This window comes from Lepisosteus oculatus, chromosome 2 (assembly GCF_040954835.1).
Source record: "Lepisosteus oculatus isolate fLepOcu1 chromosome 2, fLepOcu1.hap2, whole genome shotgun sequence".
In the NCBI taxonomy this organism is placed as follows: Eukaryota; Metazoa; Chordata; class Actinopteri; order Semionotiformes; family Lepisosteidae; genus Lepisosteus; species Lepisosteus oculatus.
In genome coordinates, this window is record NC_090697.1 from 57915765 (window position 1) to 57937404 (window position 21640).

The window sequence follows — 21640 nt, forward strand, 5'->3', positions numbered from 1 at the left end:
GCACCCCTCAGGGAAGGCAGTGAGAAATCTGTCCAGCTCCCTGACAGCCTTTCCCAGTTCAAACTAATGCATAGTCCATTGAGTGATGCCTCATTTGGAAGAATAATCAACAGTGTTGTCTGTTTGCTTTGTTAAAAATATTTGCAAACTGGTTTTGTCATTAGAACTGCTGACTTTGGGGCACAAATTAATCTTTTTGGGGCAGCTTTTTATCCAAAATCAATTTCACCTGATGTGAGTGACCTTAAGGATATTTTTCCTTTAGGTCAGAAACACATGAAATGCTAAATTTAGGATCCTGTTATTTTTCAGACATTGTCGAAAATTCGACATTATTTTTAATGCAGTTATACTGTAATTCTGTCGATATTCATATTCCTGGATGAAAAGGTGATCTATTATTGCTTTTAGTTTTCATCTACAGATGAAATAACTGTCCTCCTCATTTTCAAAACCAAGATCTTTCTTGCCCAGAGGCATTCAAATTGTTCTTTGTTTTAAAATTAACTTTTCCAGTTGTCAGGTATATTTCCATGACACAGTTCATTTTGTAAATTGCTTTTAACTTTTTCTCCTACTTCTGTCTTATCTGTACAGTTCTCAGACTTGAGTCAAAGGCTATTTTGATGCTATTAATTTATTATTTAATCAATAATAAACATTTGTCTAACACAAATGTTCAAGACCTTCGAAAGTAGGGCCACTTTATGAAAAGGAGCCACTTATACATTGTGCAGTAGATACCATCTTTGCAGTGACAGTAATGGAGAAGAGAAGATTCCTAACCATCTTGCTCAATCTTACAGGCTCTTTGGTGGGAGTTGGGGATGTCATTTCCCAGCAGTTGATTGAAAGGAGGGGTTTGGCCAATCACAGCATGCAAAGGACAGCAAAAATGATGAGCATTGGATTCATTTTTGTGGTAAGTCGGCAGTCTCATCTAGACAGCATCCCATTGACCGAACAAACTATAACAATGTCATAAGTGTATTTGTGATGAAAAATAGCACTTCTTGTAAGCTCAGGAGGTTAAGCGGACTGTCTGTATTGTGCTGGAAAGCCCATGTCCACAATTTTAGCTACTGGTCCATATATGGAAGGGGGTACTGCCTTGAACATGACGGTAAAAGGATTGGTGAGGATCATTTTCTCTACTGACAGACCTATAAATCGGTGGATAAGCAGAGATGAGGCAGATGACAAAAGAGAGAGAGCCATACAGAGCACTTGTGTTCAAGTGTTCAATATGGTGTGAAGTTTCACAGGAACTGACTCAACTTATCTTTGGTCTTTCAGCCTCCAAATGTTGTGTTAAAAGATAAAGATCAGAATGAAGTAAACTAAACGTCATAGTGCATTAATGTAATGAATAATTTGTTTATGAACAATTTAATCACTGATAATTATAAAACATTTCTTAAGGAATTACTATGGGTGAATACACCTAGGTGACATCAGGATCAAGCACACTGTGGGCTAATTTCAGCCCATGCAGTTTGTTTGAGTCTGAACACCATATACTGTACCTGTTGTAGCTCATTCTCAAGAGTAAATTGTAAGTTTAAAAATAACATACCACTTAAAATGGAGTAGTATTTTACTGCCTTATTATGTGGATGTAAAATACAGTCTCACGTTGTGTCAGTGCGGTATGTTATAATAATTAATTATCCATGTAGTAAAGTGTTTCTTACCTAGACAGGTAAAATCTATCATTAAGTTATTAGCAGGACCTAAGATATATGTCCCATCCAAAGGCACAAAGTGTTCAGTATTCTCCATGGCGTAATGTATAGTGATTTGGGGGAAGAAATGGGTTTAACAATGTTGTGTTAATAAGTCATTTTCCTTCAACATTGGAACACCTAGCGTCCTAACCTCCTGGTATTATGTAATCCTGCTTCAGTGGGGAAATTAGCAAAGAGGATTAAAAAAAAGAATGAACCACTCAATCCATCCATCAGTTTATCTGGTTTATGCAATACAGAGCCTAACTCTGCAAGCAACGTGCACTAGGAAGGACACATCCTGAAAGAGAGATCATCCCATTGCAGGGCAGACAGACACAAACACAAAAATGACACACTCACCAGGGCCACTTTTAACACAAGCTAATTAACCTACCAGTATGTCTTTGCACTGTGGGAGGAAACTGGATCACCCAGAGAAATCCCTCTTGAACACGGGGAAAACAAATTCCTAGGTCCAGAATTGAACGGGGACTGAACTGAGGGCCCCAGCACTGCAAGGCAGCAATGCTAATCACTGAGCCACAGTGCCGCCCCATCACTCATCACCAAAATTTTTGTTTTCTCATTTTAAAGTGTTCTGTTGATCTTGTTTGGTTTATCAGTTTTAATCTTCCTTCTGGATTAACATGATTGTGCTTCCTACAAAGCCTTTAGAGTGTGTCTTTTTCTTTGTTCAATATGCTACACAATAACTACAGCACTGCAGTACTATATGGGGATATTCTGTTACTATTTTTTAATTCTCTTTGAATGTAGGCAAAGTTTTATTTTTAATAGTAAGCTTCTTAAGCTAGCTTGAACAAAATTCATATTTTATTGCAGCCAGAAAACCCTAGGCTATGATAATGATTACCCACAGATTTAAAGCATGTTTGTTTTTAACAATATGCTTTTCTGTAGATTAGTGTGTTTTGTTTGAGAAATAACATTGTGAGTATTACAGCAATGGTGGTTTTAGTCACTTAAAGATATTTGTATCTCTGCACCTCAAAATAAAATGTTTAAATATTTTTGTGAACTGTATCACTTTATGATAGAAATAAATGGTTGAGGCTATAAGTAGTATTTAGAACTGGAATGAAAATGTGCTTTTAAAATTTATAGAATCTTATAATTCTCATCAAAAGAAGAAAAGCATAAACTATTGTATCAAATAATAGCTTGAACAACCTTAGTTTTGCCAACATGTGAATGCTGTTTTGGTTAGTGTTGATGTGTGTGGTTTTAACCTTAATTGGTATGGAAGCAACAGCCTGCTTATAATGATACTGGACTCACCAACACCTGGAGAATGAGCAAGAAAGTTTATGGGGAAGGAGGAGAGAGGCCAACAGTAAGTACTGGAAAATTAAGGTTTCATTAAATATGTTTCTAGTTGGGACATGTGGGTGTGGAGTTGTCATCTCTCTGAATTTCTATTTTTTTCATTTCTAACTCCTATATACAGTGCCTTGCGAAAGTATTCGGCCCCCTTGAACTTTTCAACCTTTTGCCACATTTCAGGCTTCAAACATAAAGATATAAATTTTTTATTTTATGTGAAGAATCACCAACAAGTGGGACACAATTGTGAAGTGGAACGAAATCTATTGGATTTTTGAAACTTTTTTAACTAATAAAAAAATGAAAAGTGGGGCGTGCAAAATTATTCGGCCCCTTTACTTTCAGTGCAGCAAACTCACTCCAGAAGTTCAGCGAGGATCTCTGAATGATCCAATGTTGTCCTAAATGACTCTGTATAAATGCACCTGCTCTGTGATAGTCTCAAGGTTCTGTTGAAAGCGCAGAGAGCATCATGAAGACCAAGGAACACACCAGGCAGGTCCGTAATACTGTTGTGGAGAAGTTTAAAGCCGGATTTGGATACAAAAAGATTTCCCAAGCTTCAAACATCCCAAGGAGCACTGTGCAAGCGATCATCTTGAAATGGAAGGAGTATCAGACCACTGCAAATCTACCAAGACCTGGCCGTCCCTCTAAACTTTCAGCTCAGACAAGGAGAAGACTGATCAGAGATGCAGCCAAGAGGCCCATGATCACTCTGGATGAACTGCAGAGAACTACAGCTGAGGTGGGAGAGTCTGTCCATAGGACAACAATCAGTCTTACACTGCACAAATCTGGCCTTTATGGAAGAGTGGCAAGAAGAAAGCCATTTCTCAAAGATATCCATAAAAAGTCTCGTCTAAAGTTTGCCACAAGCCACCTGGGAGACACCCCAAACATGTGGAAGAAGGTGCTCTGGTCAGATGAAACCAAAATCGAACTTTTTGGCCACAATGCAAAACGATATGTTTGGCGTAAAAGCAACACAGCTCATCACCCTCAACACACCATCCCCACTGTCAAACATGGTGGTGGCAGCATCATGGTTTGGGCCTGCTTTTCTTCAGCAGGGACAGGGAAGATGGTTAAAATTGAGGGGAAGATGGATGCAGCCAAATACAGGACCATTCTGGATGAAAACCTGTTGGAGTCTGCAAAAGACCTGAAACTGGGATGGAGATTTATCTTCCAACAAGACAATGATCCCAAACATACAGCAAAATCTACAAAGGAATGGTTCACAAATAAACGTATCCAGGTGTTTGAATGGCCAAGTCAAAGTCCAGACCTGAATCCAATCGAGAATCTGTGGAAAGAGCTGAAAACTGCTGTTCACAAACGCTCTCCATCCAACCTCACTGAGCTCGAGCTGTTTTGCAAGGAAGAATGGGCAAGAATCTCTCGATGTGCAAAACTGATAGAGACATACCCCAAGCGACTTGCAGCTGTAATCGCAGCAAAAGGTGGCTCTACAAAGTATTAACGCAAGGGGGCCGAATAATTTTGCACGCCCCGCTTTTCATTTTTTTATTAGTTAAAAAAGTTTCAAAAATCCAATAGATTTCGTTCCACTTCACAATTGTGTCCCACTTGTTGGTGATTCTTCACATAAAATCAAAAAATTATATCTTTATGTTTGAAGCCTGAAATGTGGCAAAAGGTTGAAAAGTTCAAGGGGGCCGAATACTTTCGCAAGGCACTGTATATAATTTCATTATTATTATTATTATTATTTTAAGGAACAAGTAATAGGTTTATTCCATGCTGAAAAGAGAAGAAAGAAAAACAACGTTTTCGGCCATGATGGCTGTTGTGTTTTCTTTCTTCTCTTTTCAGCATGGAATCAACCTATTACTTGTTCCATTATTATTATATTATTATTATTAATATATACTGATGGAAAAAAAGAAACGCAACATTTTCTGGAATGCGAATACTATAGTTATAGCTTATGTACTTTCACAAAAAGTTGTCAATTTGTTTTATGCCCTTTGAGTAGCAATACAGCTTGGCAGTGAGGCATTGCAACTTGTGTTGTGTGTGTCCCGACTGCAGAGAAGGTTTCAGCAGACCGACAGGACAGATGACAGTCCAAGATCCTGTCGCCCTCGACTGACCGCAACAGAGCATTACTGACACATCAGACTGGTCCTTCTGAGAGATCGTTTCAGATCTGCCACCCGTACTGCTGATGAAACTGCCGGTAGACACCATGCCCGCATCAGTGACAGGACAGTAAGGCTCCATGCTGCTCTCCTTAGAGCAAGGCGACCTGTCACAGGCTCTCTGCTCACACCTCTTAGACATCACACACAACTGGCTTGGGCCAGAGAGAGGCTGTGATGGACTCGTCAGATGGACGGATTTCACAGATGAGTCACTCTTGAGCCTGTTCCATGCAGACGGGAGGGCCAGAGTGTGGAGGGGGAGGTGTTGTGTTTCTTTTTTCCATCAGTATATAATGATTAATGATACACTCTCAGTATATCATTAATTCAATACCCCTAAACCTTATGTAAAATTTGGCTGTAAAGCAACACGGTAACAGAAGAGAACAATTATGAACCAAATTAATCGTATAAGGCTAACAGGTTCAGTACTATCCAACCTTTTATCCATTTTCTAACCACTGTATTCAGTACAAGGTCTCAGGGGAGCCTGAACCTAACGAAGCAATCAAACTTTTCCTTTAACAGTCCAAAGATGTATGGGTAAGTTATTGGCATCTGGGAAAATTGTCCCTGGTTTGAATATGTCTGTGTCTGTGTGCCCTACAATCCAGGATAGGCTCCGGCTTCCCCATGACCTTGTATTGGATACAGTGATTGGAAAATGGATGAATGAACATACCATACTGTATTGTAGATTGTATTCTGAACTATGTGATTTTTGTTCACACTTGATTGCTCACCTCAATATCTAACTCATTATGCGATGTTGAAGACCACTGAGGTTAAAAGCTAAATCTTAGGCTAGGATTATCTGGAGCCATTGAGTAAGAAACTATAGAAGGATATTGATAAATACCTTCTGAAACTGGTATTCCCCAGACAAGAGCATGTAATTGACAGAACACCTCAGATTTGGTTTGGGACTAGTCATCCAGGGGCTGTCCTGGGTTTCTGGCCAAAGGTAATGTATGTTGCAAGCTTGAAAAGAAGTTAGTGCATGTTGCTCCACCAATTCACACTATTTATTGGCTCAAAGGGATATGTAATCAAACACTCTGAAGTTTACTTAAAGAGAATGTGCCTGAATTTAAGGTCTCCTGAATTTACTGGGTTGGACTTTGTTGTTTGAATATGTTAAAAGCTATGATTAGAAATACCTAAAAATAAAACAGTTTTTATATGTTCCCTTTCTTAAATGTTTTGTGAAATAATGTGTGATGTATATACATTTTTAAACTTAATATTTTATTCAAAACTGAATTCTCAAACGTATGCTGACAACTCTATTCTTGCATTATTTTCAAAGCTTCTTGCTTTTCATAGTTCTCTACATGACTTTACAAACTGTAAAGGAACAAAATGTAAAAACTGTGCAAGGGTCTGAATACTTTTGGCACAGCACTGTATAAATTATATTTTCTGATAATAATCACCTTATGATTTCATTTATTTTGATTCAATGTGGTATGTAAGAAGTGTGATTACTCATAATTTCTTACTGTGTATAACACCCACTATTCTAGGGTATGTTCAAAATTAACAACAAGTACGTACATTGTCTTAAATTGTTTGATTTTATAGCCTGACTGCCAATTGAATGTGTTGAATAAAAGTTGACTAATGCTTCTGGCATGTTCTTTTTTCAGGGAGTAGATATTTTTACAGAAATATAGCAACCAGTTAACCAAGATGAATTTTTTACTTCCTCTGCCCCATCTTAACCATGCTTTGAAAATTCCCTTCTAACCCTATTCAGCTGTAGCTGTTTTGTAGCATGATGATATGTGAAACAGAAGTCTTTGTCACTGATAGCATTATTGCTTTTATGTGCCTTGTAACATACAGTATGTACATGTAACCCCTCTTCTACCAAAGTGTTTGCCAGACATGTCTGTATTTTCCAGGGTCCTGTAATAGGAGGATGGTATAAGGTGCTTGAGAAGATCGTCCCAGGTGGGAGCAAAACTGTGGCTTTCAAGAAGATGATTTTAGACCAGGTTGGTTTAAAACACTAAAATAAAGATATATTTATTATGCTAGCTTCTAATGTCCTCACTGAAGGTTTCTGTTTCACCGTTTTCCTACTTCAAACGACAGGAACCATCACATTATACAGAGAAGCAAATTTCTTTGTTCAGAAACCTGCAGTTCAGATTCTTCTGGCTCTATGCTACCATTGATATGCACTTCATTCCAGATGAAGGGAAAAACTTGAAAGTCTCTGAGGATAATGTATGCCGTCGGTATGTTATGTGCTGAAGATTTTTTAAGTAAAGACCATTGAGGTTGAAAAGACGAACATAAATGAATGATCCTGATACCAGACGTGATGAATTTGGCAAAGGAATTACTAATCAAAAGGGTGTCAGTCTATGATCCTATTGATGTCCGCTTCATGTACTGGTAGCTAATCAATTCAATTAAAGAAGGAATCAATGAAGCAGGTTGTTATTTTGTAAATTATTGTCATCCTTCAGTATAACTCATACATTAAAGACTATCCTATCTATATGATCTATGTGTTACACTCACATATTACTGGTGCAAAATATATTTTAAATATTTGTGTAACCATTAGTATTAATCTCTCTGTTAAAAAAATAGGGTCATGTTATAAAAATATGATCAAATTGTTGCTGCAGACACTTATTCTTGCTGGAATACTGTACTCTTCAGTCAGCCCGGCTCCAGTCAGTGACAAACCTGGCATTTCAAGGTGCCATTGAATTTGTAAGTAATGAGCACTACAGTAATAATAGCTTGGTGAGACCAATATTTTTCTTTAATTGCCTCAGCTTATAGAGCCACATACTTATAGAGTGTATTACTGTTCCAAAACACCTTAGTTTGTGTACTTCCAGTATTCTTCCATTTGCTGAAATTAATTAATGAAGTTTTTTTGGGAGCGCTCATGTGGGCACTTCAGGTTCCTCCCACTATTTAAAGTCATACTGGTACGTTAATTGGCTTCTGGAAAGCCTAATCCTGGTGCAAGTGTGTGCATGCTTGTGTGTGTGCCTTGCGATTGACAGGCTCCCGTGCAGGGTCAACCTGCTTTGCTGGCTGGCTTCACTTTCCCTTTTATACAGTGCCACTTTGATGCAAATATATAGTGAGCTCCTCAGTCGTTTGCTTGTTGATTCTGCATATATCTCTTTGTATAAGTAGTGAAACAGCATGTTTTGAGCAAAAGGGAAATATTCTTGAATGCATTTAATTGTTGTTCAGTTATAAACTGTAGGGAGACTGTGTCCTTCTTCATACTGAGCCCATTTGAGAACAATATGCAGAAACAAATCTAAAGTGAAGGTTTACACAATACAACATGCAAAAATAGACACAATGCAAGAAATGTGCCTATACAGTATATCACACAGTAGTAAATTAATTTGCATTCACATTTTCCTTTCCAAAATTTTGGTTCAAACTTACTCAGGGTTATGTACAGTATCGGAGACATGGTTTAGTGGTTGTACATTAAAATAGAAATCTGTTACATACAGACCACATTTCAGACATGCAGTTCAGGCTTATAACAATGCAGCTCTTGGGAAAACAAAATCCATGCACAGTGGATTCCTTTTTTGTCAGAAACAGGTGTATAACACAAAACATATTAAAATATCAGAAAATATTTTCAGAAACAGCTGAGAATAACTAACATAGTTATGAGTAAATGCTGTTCATTTTTATTGCCATGTTTACACCTTCAGGGTTAAACATTTTCATGTATGTCCTGTAATCCTGAAAATAACAGTGGTCGATTGCATCATTGAATTTGTCATTTAAAAAAGATCTTTTATATTGAAATACTTAGGTGAGAGTAGTATTTTTCTTTCAAAAAGAAGTCTTCTACAGTCCATATAAATGGATTTTCAAGATGATTTTAGAGTTCTACGTGTTCATTATCTAGGAACCTAATGTCAGTGTATAGTTGATGCTGCCTTTTTCCCAGTGTAAATAAAGGCTGCTTCAAAGATCGTGTCTCCTTAGATTTCACTGGACCAATAACCCTGGCAATGAAATTGGTCAACGTTTTACAGGTGGTGGCATCAGTAAAGCCCACATTCATTCATCATAAGATTTCATGGCCACTGAGCAGTAAAGCTTTATTGTATCACACAATAAATGTATTACATCACACAGGTAAAAGAAGAAAGTGATACAAAATTACTCAATCAACAAGGTTAAAAAAGACATAAATTCCTATCATAAAGTACTGTTTTTTTTTCTAAATAGACCATAACTGTTATGGCGTTTAAAGGTGGAACATACAGCTAATAAATACAAACAGCTATTTTACAGATATTTTAAGATACTAAGGTGTCATTCTCATTGTTTAACTTAAGGTGCTATCTTATTAATGTCTTTTGAAGATCACAGTTGCTTTAAGGTCATTTGATGTGTTAAATGTCTTGCTTGGTAATCTTCCATACAAGCTCTTAACTATTCTTAAAACGGTTAATTGACAATGATGATGGGACTGTTTCCATTACCTTTACGTCTCCTCTTTAAGCAGTCTGAATGTTTTGTGTGATTGATTAGACAGTAACGGTTTTAGGAGCCAGTGTTCAGATGCTATTGTGGGAAGCACAGCCTGTGACATTAAGAACAAGAAGTACCACAAGAAAAGATCAGGTAGAGGGCCGAACTGTTTTTATAAAATGGACAAACTTTTTCATACATTACATTCCCTTCAAACACAAGCTTAAGATGTCACCTTTTAAAAATAATTTCTCAGCTTTTTATATTAAGTGTGATATTTACTTGTCCAGCCTGTAATATAAAGTAAATGTTGATGATGTCCTCATAAACTGCACCATTTACTTTACAATTTTTAATGAAATGCACAACAGCCATATTGATTATTTTTATTTTTCTAATGAGAATATACAGTACTGTACTGTAATCCAGATCTCTTTATGGTCTGCAGCATTTTGTGTTTGGCTTAAAGATTTGGAAATCAAAATTGGAGCTTAAAGACAAAGCCATTTTCGCACTTTATGCAAAACTCTATATTGAAGGGAAATCTCTGATACTGACATGTATTCATGACTATCATCATAAGTGTTCACATTATGTTCATATTGTCCAAATATAAACTGCAAACTTGCAAAGTAAAACGTTGACAATACAGAGATCCATTTTGTATTGTCAGTCTTTAAAACAGAATGTTGCGAATTCATCCGAATATGCAATTATATATTTTTAGAATTTCATTGTAAAATCTGCTTATTTGCTTTTTGAAATATGATTAAACCAACTTTCACATGTTACAACAGAATTAATAAAGAGCCTTGATTCCTTCCAACCTGGGCAGCAGAATTTTGGTTTAATGCTATTTTCAAAAATAATCCTGTCCCATTTATAAAATGCTCAAACTTCTGAAAGGATATCACTGTACAGTGTATTTGCTAGCCTGGCTGGAAAATTACTTCCTCAAGACGTGGTATCCTTTCTTTCTCTCAAGGGGTTTCGAAAACAAAGCTCAATCTACAGCTTCCTTTTCATTTCTTAGGGTCAGAACATGGCCTGTTATGCTGCAAATTGTTATACAGTGTTATACTCTGGCCCAGAATCATCCTTTTCATTAATTCATAGGCTTCAGTAGGCTTCATGACATACGCATATGATAGAAAAATGTAAAGAACCTGCATTATTGATGTTTTCATAAAAGAAATAACATTCATGTTATAACCCTGTAACCTGTAAATAGAAAACAACACAATGAGAGCAGAATGCAAGATGCATGAGCAATGGGGAAAGGAAAATCAAAGCTATGGAATCTTATTAGCTGTCATTCAACTAAGAAGAACATTGCTTTAGCTCATTTCTGTTCTTACTGAATTATTACAACCTAGCAAATGTATTCTTTAACTCTATGATATCACAGAAAAATAGTTAGATCCCATAGTATGAACCTTTGTAGAGCCAGTTGAATGGTTTGAACTTTCAAAAAGCTAATGGAAGCTGATGCCCAGATAAAGCATTGCCTTTCACATAACTCAGCTTAGCATAAGTTAATGGCATCTGTGTCTGTCTTACCACCATAGGTGGTATGAAACATGTTTTCTAATGTATGCAAAGAGTATACTTGCATTATCTCTGTAGATTGTGTGAAAACATATGTGGATCTGCATACAGTACATCTGTAATATGATTAAGATGCAAATTTATCTCCTGTACATTTTTAAACCTCAGTTATTATAGCACTTCCTCCTGCTTCTAGAGTTTGTAGACTGCACACGTCTTTCACATTGCAAAAAAAGCAATAGGGCTGTTTATGATTATGTGGATGTGGATTTGTGTATTTTTGAAACCAGCAGACAAGCATAACATATAGAGTGAAAGTGGTTGTAAAGCATCGTCCTTGTCTTTACATAGCTGTTGTATTTTCTTCAACAGCCTCTCCTCTTTACAGAACTGCAGCACTCTCAGTGTCAGGTCAATAGAATGACTAGTTTGCAATTTTGCTAATATACAGTACTCAATAATTGTTCAAAAATGGAATTACATTAGATAATGCATATAATCAAACATAAAAGATTAATACCCAGCTGCAGACTCTTATTTGCAGTCATGACAACTCCTTCTTTCATAGGTTCATTTTTCAGTTCTTCAGTTTTTCTCAGCATCACAAAGTTTGTGACTTCACTGTTATTGCTGGTAGTGCTCAAATCAAGCTCTGGTTTTCCTTTTCAGCCTGTGTTATTACTTGAAGTGCATATTAGATACCTATCTGATGCTACATGCCCTTATTCAATCGAGATTAGACTACTGTAAGACTTTCTTTGATGGGATATCTTCTAAGATCTGGCATTTTAATCAAGGGGTTATGTTTTCTGATACCAGTTAAGCTTCAGTATGTCCAGACGTCTGCAGTTTGTGTGCTAACTAAAGGTGCTAACTAATTGTAGTGAACTATCTACTGTAGCTCTAGATAATGTAAAGGATTTGTTGTATAGTCCAGCTTTTAAATTGAGATTGGCTAATATACTGTATCATTCATTTCCATACCTCTTGTAGTCTTCAGATGCTACATGTCATCCCCTCAAATTCCATTAAAGTTCAGCAGTGCAAAGCACAACTGTCACATTCTTATCTCACAAGACAATTGTTGTTATATAAGCAACATAAGGATGTTCATTGAACTGCTAGCAATGTAGTACCATGCAGTCAGGTTGCTATTAATCACTACAAGTTCTATAGTGACTAGACAGTAGTCATTGCAGTAGTCAGTTGGTCCATTGTGCACAATTAATCTCTCTGACATCCATTAAGGCAGTCTACACAAAATGTTGTTTCATTGCATTCTTTCTTGATTTTCACCATGCTTGGCATTCAGCGGGTTAAATCACCTCGTCATCAACTGCTTTTTGACACCAACTATGCCCGATCAACTCTCTTTAACAGAGTGATTAGTACTTAACTAACAAATTTACTTGAGTATGTCATGGTCAGACACAAAATGCATTTACTGTAATATCCAAAATTGGTATACTTTATTTTTCTGAAACTCTGCATGGAAAAATAAAGCAGTAAATGTATTTCTGGAGCCATACTAGTAAATGTCATGTACAGTAATGATGGTGTGCAAATAAACAGCTCAGGATTGCCATCCAAATGAAGATGACAAAAAAACAGCCAAATATACAACACATATGGTAAACATCTCCTCAGGATTCTCTTCACTTCATTGAAACTTTATTGCTAGTACAGTATACAACTAGTATACAACCCTAATATTTACAATCAAAATGTTTATGTTCTGTATTTTTTATTTCAGTAATAACAGCTAAAGCAATTTCTTATCTCTTTTCCCTACAGGCAGCATTTGCTCCATGTTTTCTTGGTTGCTTCCTGTCTATCACTGGGGCTTTAAATGGACTGTCAGTGGAGGAAAACCTGGCCAAGCTGAAGAGAGTAAGATTCAAATTAAACTCCAGGTTATAGTTCACCAAAACCATAAAGATGAAAGAAATGAAAATTCCTGAACATTTTTTTGTGGTGGTTGGCACCATCCATTGAATTATGTCAGTTCAGAAAAAGTCTGGTAGAACAGGTTTTCAGATGTAATCAACATTCTTTGACTTCATTTTTCAAACGATGTTCTGAACAAGGCTAAGTATGGCAAAACAAAGTAAGCAAAAATTGTACTCCATTTTAAACAATCCAGCTACTTTCTTGTGCCTGAGTGGTGTTCAGTGTGCTCCCACATCCTAAAGCAATTAATATACTGTACCATTTGCAGTTCTTGTGCAATTTGTGTTATTTCTGCTCAGATCACATGAAGGCTGATTGTTGTATCTTTTCCAAAACTCATTAACACAATTAATAGATGAACAGCAGAAACAACTAAAATGAAATTAATGAAACTACTGTGAAAACACGTACTTTGTGTTTCTTCAGAATATTTCTTTATCTCATACATCCATTGCTTTGTTTCAGTAGTTCATAGATATGAGTGTAAACATCTGATAACAATGTAAAACAAACATGAGCAAACACAACTGGACTGAAGGGCCATTGACATATTTCACATTGTAATGTGACATGTTAAAAAGTGCAAGTTGTTATGCTGATTCACTGATCAAAAATCAAAAGCCATTTTGTAGGTAATATTCGTCAAAACCTACTGTAACTGGTAAAATCTGAGCCACTGTAATTCCATTCAAGAAAGTTTAAATTGGTCATTAAACAGAGTTTTAAGGGAATGTTCTGCATCTAGATTTATATGGGTGTTCCAGGATGGTGTTGAGTGTGAAATCAATTTCCCTATGGGATCAATAAAGTCTTATCTTAAATGTGAATACATCTGTGTAGGTAAAGAAGCTGTAAATCAAGGGCTAATGGGTCATAAACAGGTACTGTAGGTCTTTAATTGCATGGCAATAAACTGGGTAGAGCCAAAATGTAACTGAATGTTTTCTGTTCTAGACATAGTGTATATCTCAGAATTGTTAAATACCACTTTAGAACCATCTCTAGTATTCCCATTTTCAAAAAGTTATTTAATCAGAAAATTCTATCATAAACTTGCTTCACAGTACTGGGCCAATCTGTTGCTCTTTTGTGTATGTTTTTAATTTGCAGTGATACCTACTGTAATAAATATCCATGATAAGTGATGTCAGACTGACAAATAATCCACTGAGTGATATAAATATTTTAATTAACAAATCTAGGAGAAGTGGTTTGTCATAATTTAGTCTCAAACACCTACCATTTTTGGACTAGCCATTTGTATTTGTTGTGATCATTGAACAAGTACATAACACAATGCGTTAAATTACGCAGAAATTACCACTTTGAATGGAAAGCAAAGACACTCTTCTAAATGCTCTACCACCTGTGTTCTTTTTTTATAGGAACTAGCTCCTTTAGAGCTTTTTGTGATTAGAATATCTTTAAAATGTATCTGTTTGATACTGGGATTGTAGACTTATAGTGGACGTAGCACGTGGAATAGTTCTAGAAAAATGTGATTGTCTGGAATATTCAGTATTTGTCATTTGTGAACATCACTGAGGTCTGGTACTCCAGAGCAGTCAGTCCAGCAGAGAACAATAAAAGAACAAAGTGCAATTGTGGCAGCAACAGGAAAACTTCTGGGATTGAACTCCTTGCTTTTCAACAGGGACAATCAGTACTTTTAAGTACTATGTCCAGGTTTTATTATACTCTTAACGGTTTAAATTGCATTTATGGGTCTTTCCGGAAGCTATTTGAAAATGTTTGAGGATCATTTTTTCAGAAATAAGTTATAACAAACTATAAATAAGTTCAACATTTTAAATTGTAAGAATTGCATTTTAAATTGAGAGAAATTCGGAGAAGACAGGTCTTAAATGAATGACAGGGAGCTGCTGGGCTTTTCCTGCCCTGTTTGATGTCATTCATGTGACATCTCAATTCCAGCTTTAAGGCAGGATCTGTCATGTTTAACTCATAGAATCTATTACCTTCCTTCAGTTTGTAGGATTTCAACTGGTGATCACCTTAAAATCAAACTGTGATCTTTCTGATTGACCAGGAAAATCATTGTTGTATTTACAGTACCTCTTCTGTTGTCTGCTCCAGATACATAAACAAAGATTAAACTGTGACTTTCAATTCTTGTCATGGATTACCATGGGGTGGTACTGTCAAGTCCCCCACTCGGCCCCAGTCACCTACTGGGGTTCTGCTAATAGACACTATTTGAGATGAAGGAGGTAAAAACCAATAAAATCTCTTTCCAGTTTTATAACAGCTTTTCACCAACATTTTGGGTGTAGTTTATCAGATATGGCATTTTTCAAGGCTGTCTGATTTTGAAGTTAACAAGCTGGTGTTTAAAGAGGAGTGCAGGCCAGGTCCATCTTTTGCTTTTTTACAGAATATTGGGTTTTTGTTGGATATGAGAAGATATGAGAAGTCATTGACACAAGCAATAGCTTCAGCTGGGCTGTGCTTTAACACGCTGACACTGCCGACAGGTTAAGAAGGATTAATTGGACTACATTAAGAGGAATGGAAAAGCTTCTCATTCTTTCAGCTATGAGGGCTGAATGAGAACTGATTGAAGCCTGAGGAGGGTTCCTGTCAAACGTGTCCTCTATTGTACAGAAAAAGAAATGAAAAATAATATGCCTTCTACATGCAGTCATGTCCTTATTCTTTTTTTCACCTGCTCATGCTTGCTATTTCATTTAGCTCACCAAAATCAGTATGTCAAATACACATACACATGAAATAATGTTTAAACACTGGAAATTCATCATTTATTTCTTTATATTTAGTCACCTTCCACAAGGATGCAATGAAAATCAACAATTCAATCAAATTCATCACAGTTCAGCTTTGATGTATCTCTGCCCTTAAATCCTCGATCAAGTGTGGGTTAGGCTGGAATTATCAATCTCTCTGGAATCCCCATAGGTAAAACCCACATGGATTTAGGTCAGCGTGCAATGATGACCATACTTGACTATTGACATCAGAGAGCCTGTTCAGCCGAACTATAAAAATACTCAGGCAAAAGGATGTTTGTGAACCACAAACATCAAACTCTCTAAAAAAGATTCTTTGAAAAAAGCATAACTCCCACTCGCACTGAAAATTGTTTTAATTCACACTTTATGCATTGTTTGAAATCAAGGTGTTGTTTTGGGAAGAGGTACACTTAAATTTAAAGATACAGTATATTTTTTTTATTTGGATTCATACTCAATTTGGTTTCATACTTAATGGCATTTTTTATATTAATTATTGTCAGATATATTTTTTTAAATACCTCAGTTGAAATGTATATCCTATATACATGGTATTTGAAGGTTATAATATTTTAATACTTAGGTAGTTTTATGCTTTTTGTTTTGTCTTTTCTATCATTCCACCTGATACTCTCTGTCCTGGCCCAAATAATGACAGTATCGTGCCATCAACAAGCTAAAATCAGGCTTTTTATTTCACTGGATATTATCCATGATTCAAGAATCCCATCTTTTTTGTTTTCATGTTTTCATTCAAGAAGGCTCGAGCTCTACAGTCTCTATACAGTATGTCCTAATATCCTTACAGACATGTAGCCAATGTGAATGTCTGAGAGAAGAGAATAATTATTTCTAATGGAACCAAAATAAATAATTACTTTTGCTTTTTTGTGTTTCTCAAGAAAAACACTACCACCAATACAAAACATAAATGCATGCACCAGACATCATGTGAACATCTGAAAGCACCTTGTTTGTTTCCACAGTTTTAAAATACACATTGGATGGGTCTTAAATACAAACCAATTACAGAAATCTCATTGTCTGGAATAATATGTATGATACAGAATAAAAGTGATCTTGGACAGAGTTTGTAAAACTGTTGGTTAACATTAAATCATTCATGTTTTGTTTGTTACAGGATTACAAAGATGCCTTGATTTCAAACTATTATGTAAGTTTTTCTATGTATTTATTTTGTGTGCTATGTTGTAATATAGTAATGTATCTAAAAGTATGATAAAAATATAACATAAGACTGAATAGACTTTAAAACTATTATTATTTGGTTTTGGAGTTATAAACCTTTTTAATAGTTTCCTACTTCCTGAAACATTGTTTAACTGATTGTTTAAGTATCTGTTAGTGTGATTGTTATCTCTTAATTCAAAATAAGTTAAATTATTTAAATTTAAACAACAATAGATAATTCAGATTGCTGGGGGAAGCACCTGACTGAACATTTTTTGGTAATGTCACAGCAAACAGCATTATTTGTGATCACTTGCTATGTTTTAATACATAGCAAAACTACAAAATTAATATTGCTGTGGTAGCAGAAATGTTAAGTTTGTACAAATGAAGAGCTCTCTCAGTTCCCGTTGATGAGTATTGTCTATTTGTAACCAGATTTAAAAGCTTTGTATGCCACCTGCCTCATAATTATTAGGCAACTGAAAATAATTGAATATGCTTTCAATTGAAAATGTTTGGTAGATGATGTATCCACGTTTTGCTTCTTATAAGTAGAAACCAGGGTGGGTTAGGGTCAGGACTAGCATTGCTATCTCAAAGAGCTGGGGCCTTGAGATCAATTTCCAACCTGGGGTGCTGCAGTATGTGTGTTAGTGCAGTTTGTTCTCCCCATGTTCGCATGAGCAATCTCCTCTGATTGATGGAAACTTCCAGTTTCCTCCAACAGTCCAAAAAGGTAGATTAATTGGCTTCTGGGAAAATTGGCCCTGGTGTGAATGAGTGTGTCCTATGGTGGACTACCACCCTGTCCAGGACAGGGATAGGGCTGAATAATGCATTTAGAAAATGGATGGATGTTAGAAGCAGTATTAGTAACATTGTCTGGTCACTACTTAACATTTGCTATCCTATTACTGTATGTGTCTAGTTACCCACTTTTCTGAAAATGTATCTAATGCCTTTGCTATACGTTTCTTTGTTTAATTAATATTAAAAAAAGAACCATGACATGAAAGCCTACTGCAAGGGTTATATGGTTAATAAAATTTATGAAATATAAAGCTTAAACAGATCTTACAATTTTTTCTTTTTTTTTCTTTTCAGCTATGGCCAGGTGTACAGATAGCTAATTTTTATTTCATACCACTGCATTACAGGTAATATAATCAATGAAATGCTGTCACTTTAGGCACCTGAGTCTGTCAGAACTGTTACTTTCTGTAGATTTTGTGATATTTACTTTTTCATATTCAAATTGAAGCAGTGAATTATAATTTAACCTGTGATACATTCAACTTGTAAATGGATAACTTCAAACAAGCACACACAGAGCTGCTGGATAAAATTGATTGTAGTATAATTAGAAAGATAATCATGCATAGTTATGTCATGCTTTGACATTTTGGAGATGGTTAATTTATTAAATTCTATTAATTATTACATTCTTCAGGTTCTTGTTATGAAGGTGTTAATAGTGCAACTAATTATTTAGCAACAAAACTAGAATTAATGAATTCAAACTAAGCAAAAAATATAATTTTATTTGATTTTACATGTAGGTGTGTAGTAGTTTTTCCTCCCTACCTCATTGAGTTACAGTCTGGCAGATGTATCCCTTGGCTGACTATAGACATGTGAGACTGAGAAAAAAGAACACCGTTGCATCTCTATTAGCCATTAATTGAGATATGTCTTTAAACAATAGCATATTACTGAAACAGGATTGCAGCAAATAGTTTTACTTTTCCTTTTAAAAATGTTAATCATGTTCATGAACCAAGCACATGGTTGATAATATTGATAACAGGTGCAATTACGCAGCTTACTTTAATAAAAAAAACATATATTATTTTCTTTAAAGAAGATCAGTGCTAGGATAAGGAAAAGGGTATTCCTTGGTGTTGCCAAGATAAAATATTTTTTATGTTTAAGCAAGGTGCAAAAAAAAAAGATTATTGAAAATCTGTAGCAATGTATTGTTGGTTCTAATATCAACAGCAGTGCAAAATTGACTCTTTAATTTTTAATACCAGGCATTAACTATGCTTCTGTGCACTAAAATCTATCTCTAATATCATCATACGTTTTCACCTGTCATAGGATTTAAGGAGCATGCAGGGAGCAAAGGAACTCTTTCAATCATTTAAATGTACATTATTGTACAAGTGGCACCTTGTTTCCTGTAATGAAGTGGCCCACAGCAGGAAAAGTCACCAGACTCCTGGAGAGAAACACATCACACTCAAGTGAATGGGAAAAAAAAGACCCAAGAATGAGCTTATTAAACTTTGGCGCAGCAAGTGGGGAGACATAGACAAAGAAAGGCCTCTTTCATAGCACTGTACTTTTAAAGAGTTTAAAGGTCTATTCTATTTTAGATATAGTGTAGTTCTTAAAGGAATAGTGGTATGTGTGCACAGTAAAACTGGCATAGAATCCCATGAAGTGCACTGCAATTTAAATCATTGCATTCACCCAAATATATTTTATTGATGGATTTTCTTTTGGAATGCTTTTGAAAAAGGTTCTCAACATGAAGCCCACTTCAAGAGTGGAACAAACAAAAGCAAAAAAATAATTATAATAACTACGATACATAACTCTTCGTGGATCTAAATCAGTTATCAAAATAAAATATCGAAACTTTGTTTTTGTTTTGTTTTGTTAAATCATTTATATTTAAATATGTCAAAGCTTTATTCTAAAATGCCAAAATGGTCACTAAATCAATTATATTCTTCATACACTCTCAGTGACAAAGAAATGTCTTTTAAATTTGTATTATACTGTAGTTCATTTTCCATATGTTGTGGAAACTATTTACATGTCAAAACGCAATAATGGTGATGGATTCAACTTTAAAGTTCATTATTTGATCTTCCTTTTAAACAGAAAAGTACAGCAACACTGTTGTCTAGGACAGTATCAACAATTTAATGATTTTGCACCTTATTTATGTACTCTGTTTAAAAATAGAAGCCTTATTTAATGTTCTGGGACTATAGTCCAAGACTTCCACTAATAATATTCACTATTCATGCATCTTTCTGTTTGTCTTTTTCTTGTGCAGGCTGGCTGTGGTCCAAGTTGTGGCAATAATTTGGAACTCATACCTGTCGTGGAAGGCGAACAAGATATAAGAGATACAAGAGCCTACCTCACTAACACATACTGTATACAGTAAATAAAAGCAATGTGTTATTACAGTGCATATACTAGTATACAGTATATAACAGTATAATACTGAATCATGTGCTGTACTTTCTGCTTTGTGAAATGTGTTTCACATTTCTATTGGTAGTTAAGCACATTGCATCAGGCACATTTACTTTTGGGGAAAAAAAGAAAACATTATTTCCCATGCTACAATATTCGACAAAGTTGATATAAATAGTATTTTGTTTCTCTGAATAATTCTTTATACATATTTAATCTGTGTTTTTAGCTACGTTTAGGTTAGGAATCTTTTCAATTTAAAACAATAAAATAAAACGTTCAATGTTTCACTAGTATAAAAATGGCCAACGCCTAAGGTATCAAGGAAAATAAAGTTATGTAAAAATAAAAGAATAAAAGATAGACATCCTTTCATCTTTTATTATTCTTTTATTGTAGCCTTTTCACTATTGCCTGGTCTGACTTTCCTAGGACCACACCACAAAAATAGACGTGTTTTATTTTTTATATTTCGGTTGTAATGGAGTTATGCTGAAAGGCATGGCAATTTTTTCAAAGATGATTTAAACAATTCAAGGCAGAGTTCAATGCCAAGCAGAGTCCATTCCTGATTCCCATGGATGCATGCTTCAAAAATTGTATGGTTGTCTAGGAATAAAATATTAAAGATTGTGTCCTATAGCTTAGAATATACTGTATTTACTATCCTTTGTTACTTTTTTTGAAAATATCAAATTCAGGACCATAATTTGAAATTATGTATAATTATGTAAAGGTATCTGTGTCAGAAGCCACACTGCAGAGTGGCACTGAGCTTGATCTCCAGCTTTGACTCACTGATGATTCATAATTGTCACACAAAGGGCCCTGTAGCTACTGTAGGTACTGTATCTGTTTTTAATTAAATATAAACAGCTGGCAGGACAGTGGTGCAAACTGCAAACATAACTAAACAAAGTATTCAAAATCATTTCTTCTTTCTTTCTCATTCTTTTCCTGATGCTAATATGAAGCATACAAGAATGAATGCAAGTCCCAGAAATGAAGAGATTATATCCAAAATGGAAAATAATAACCATTCATTATGGTTATTAATGGCTTTACAGGCTCACTCGCCATCTTATTGCCCTTTTCATTACAGTGGGGCATGGTAATCACAGAGGCAGACAGATGAAGTGCAGGAATCCACTGGACACAGAGGAGGGATTCATGTTTATTTTAGCCGATTACTATAAGAATACTTTTGTTTGTTTTAGTTAATCAATTT

The 21640-nt window shown here is 35.4% G+C and overlaps 1 protein-coding gene across 3 annotated transcripts in view; it reads left to right on the forward strand.

Annotated features, from left to right (window-relative positions):
* The window catches only part of mpv17 (mitochondrial inner membrane protein MPV17), a 48209-nt gene extending 27155 nt beyond the window's left edge, over positions 1 to 21054 (forward strand). For all 3 annotated transcript variants that reach the window (XM_015343793.2, XM_015343797.2, XM_015343804.2), the window contains exons 3-8: positions 807 to 922; positions 7153 to 7245; positions 13076 to 13171; positions 17144 to 17176; positions 18301 to 18353; positions 20267 to 21054. In XM_015343793.2, coding sequence (XP_015199279.1) covers positions 807 to 922; positions 7153 to 7245; positions 13076 to 13171; positions 17144 to 17176; positions 18301 to 18353; positions 20267 to 20336 — 461 coding nt within the window. In that variant the 3' untranslated portion in view covers positions 20337 to 21054. The remainder of the gene's footprint in view (positions 1 to 806; positions 923 to 7152; positions 7246 to 13075; positions 13172 to 17143; positions 17177 to 18300; positions 18354 to 20266) is intronic.
* The last annotated feature ends 586 nt before the right edge of the window (positions 21055 to 21640 follow it).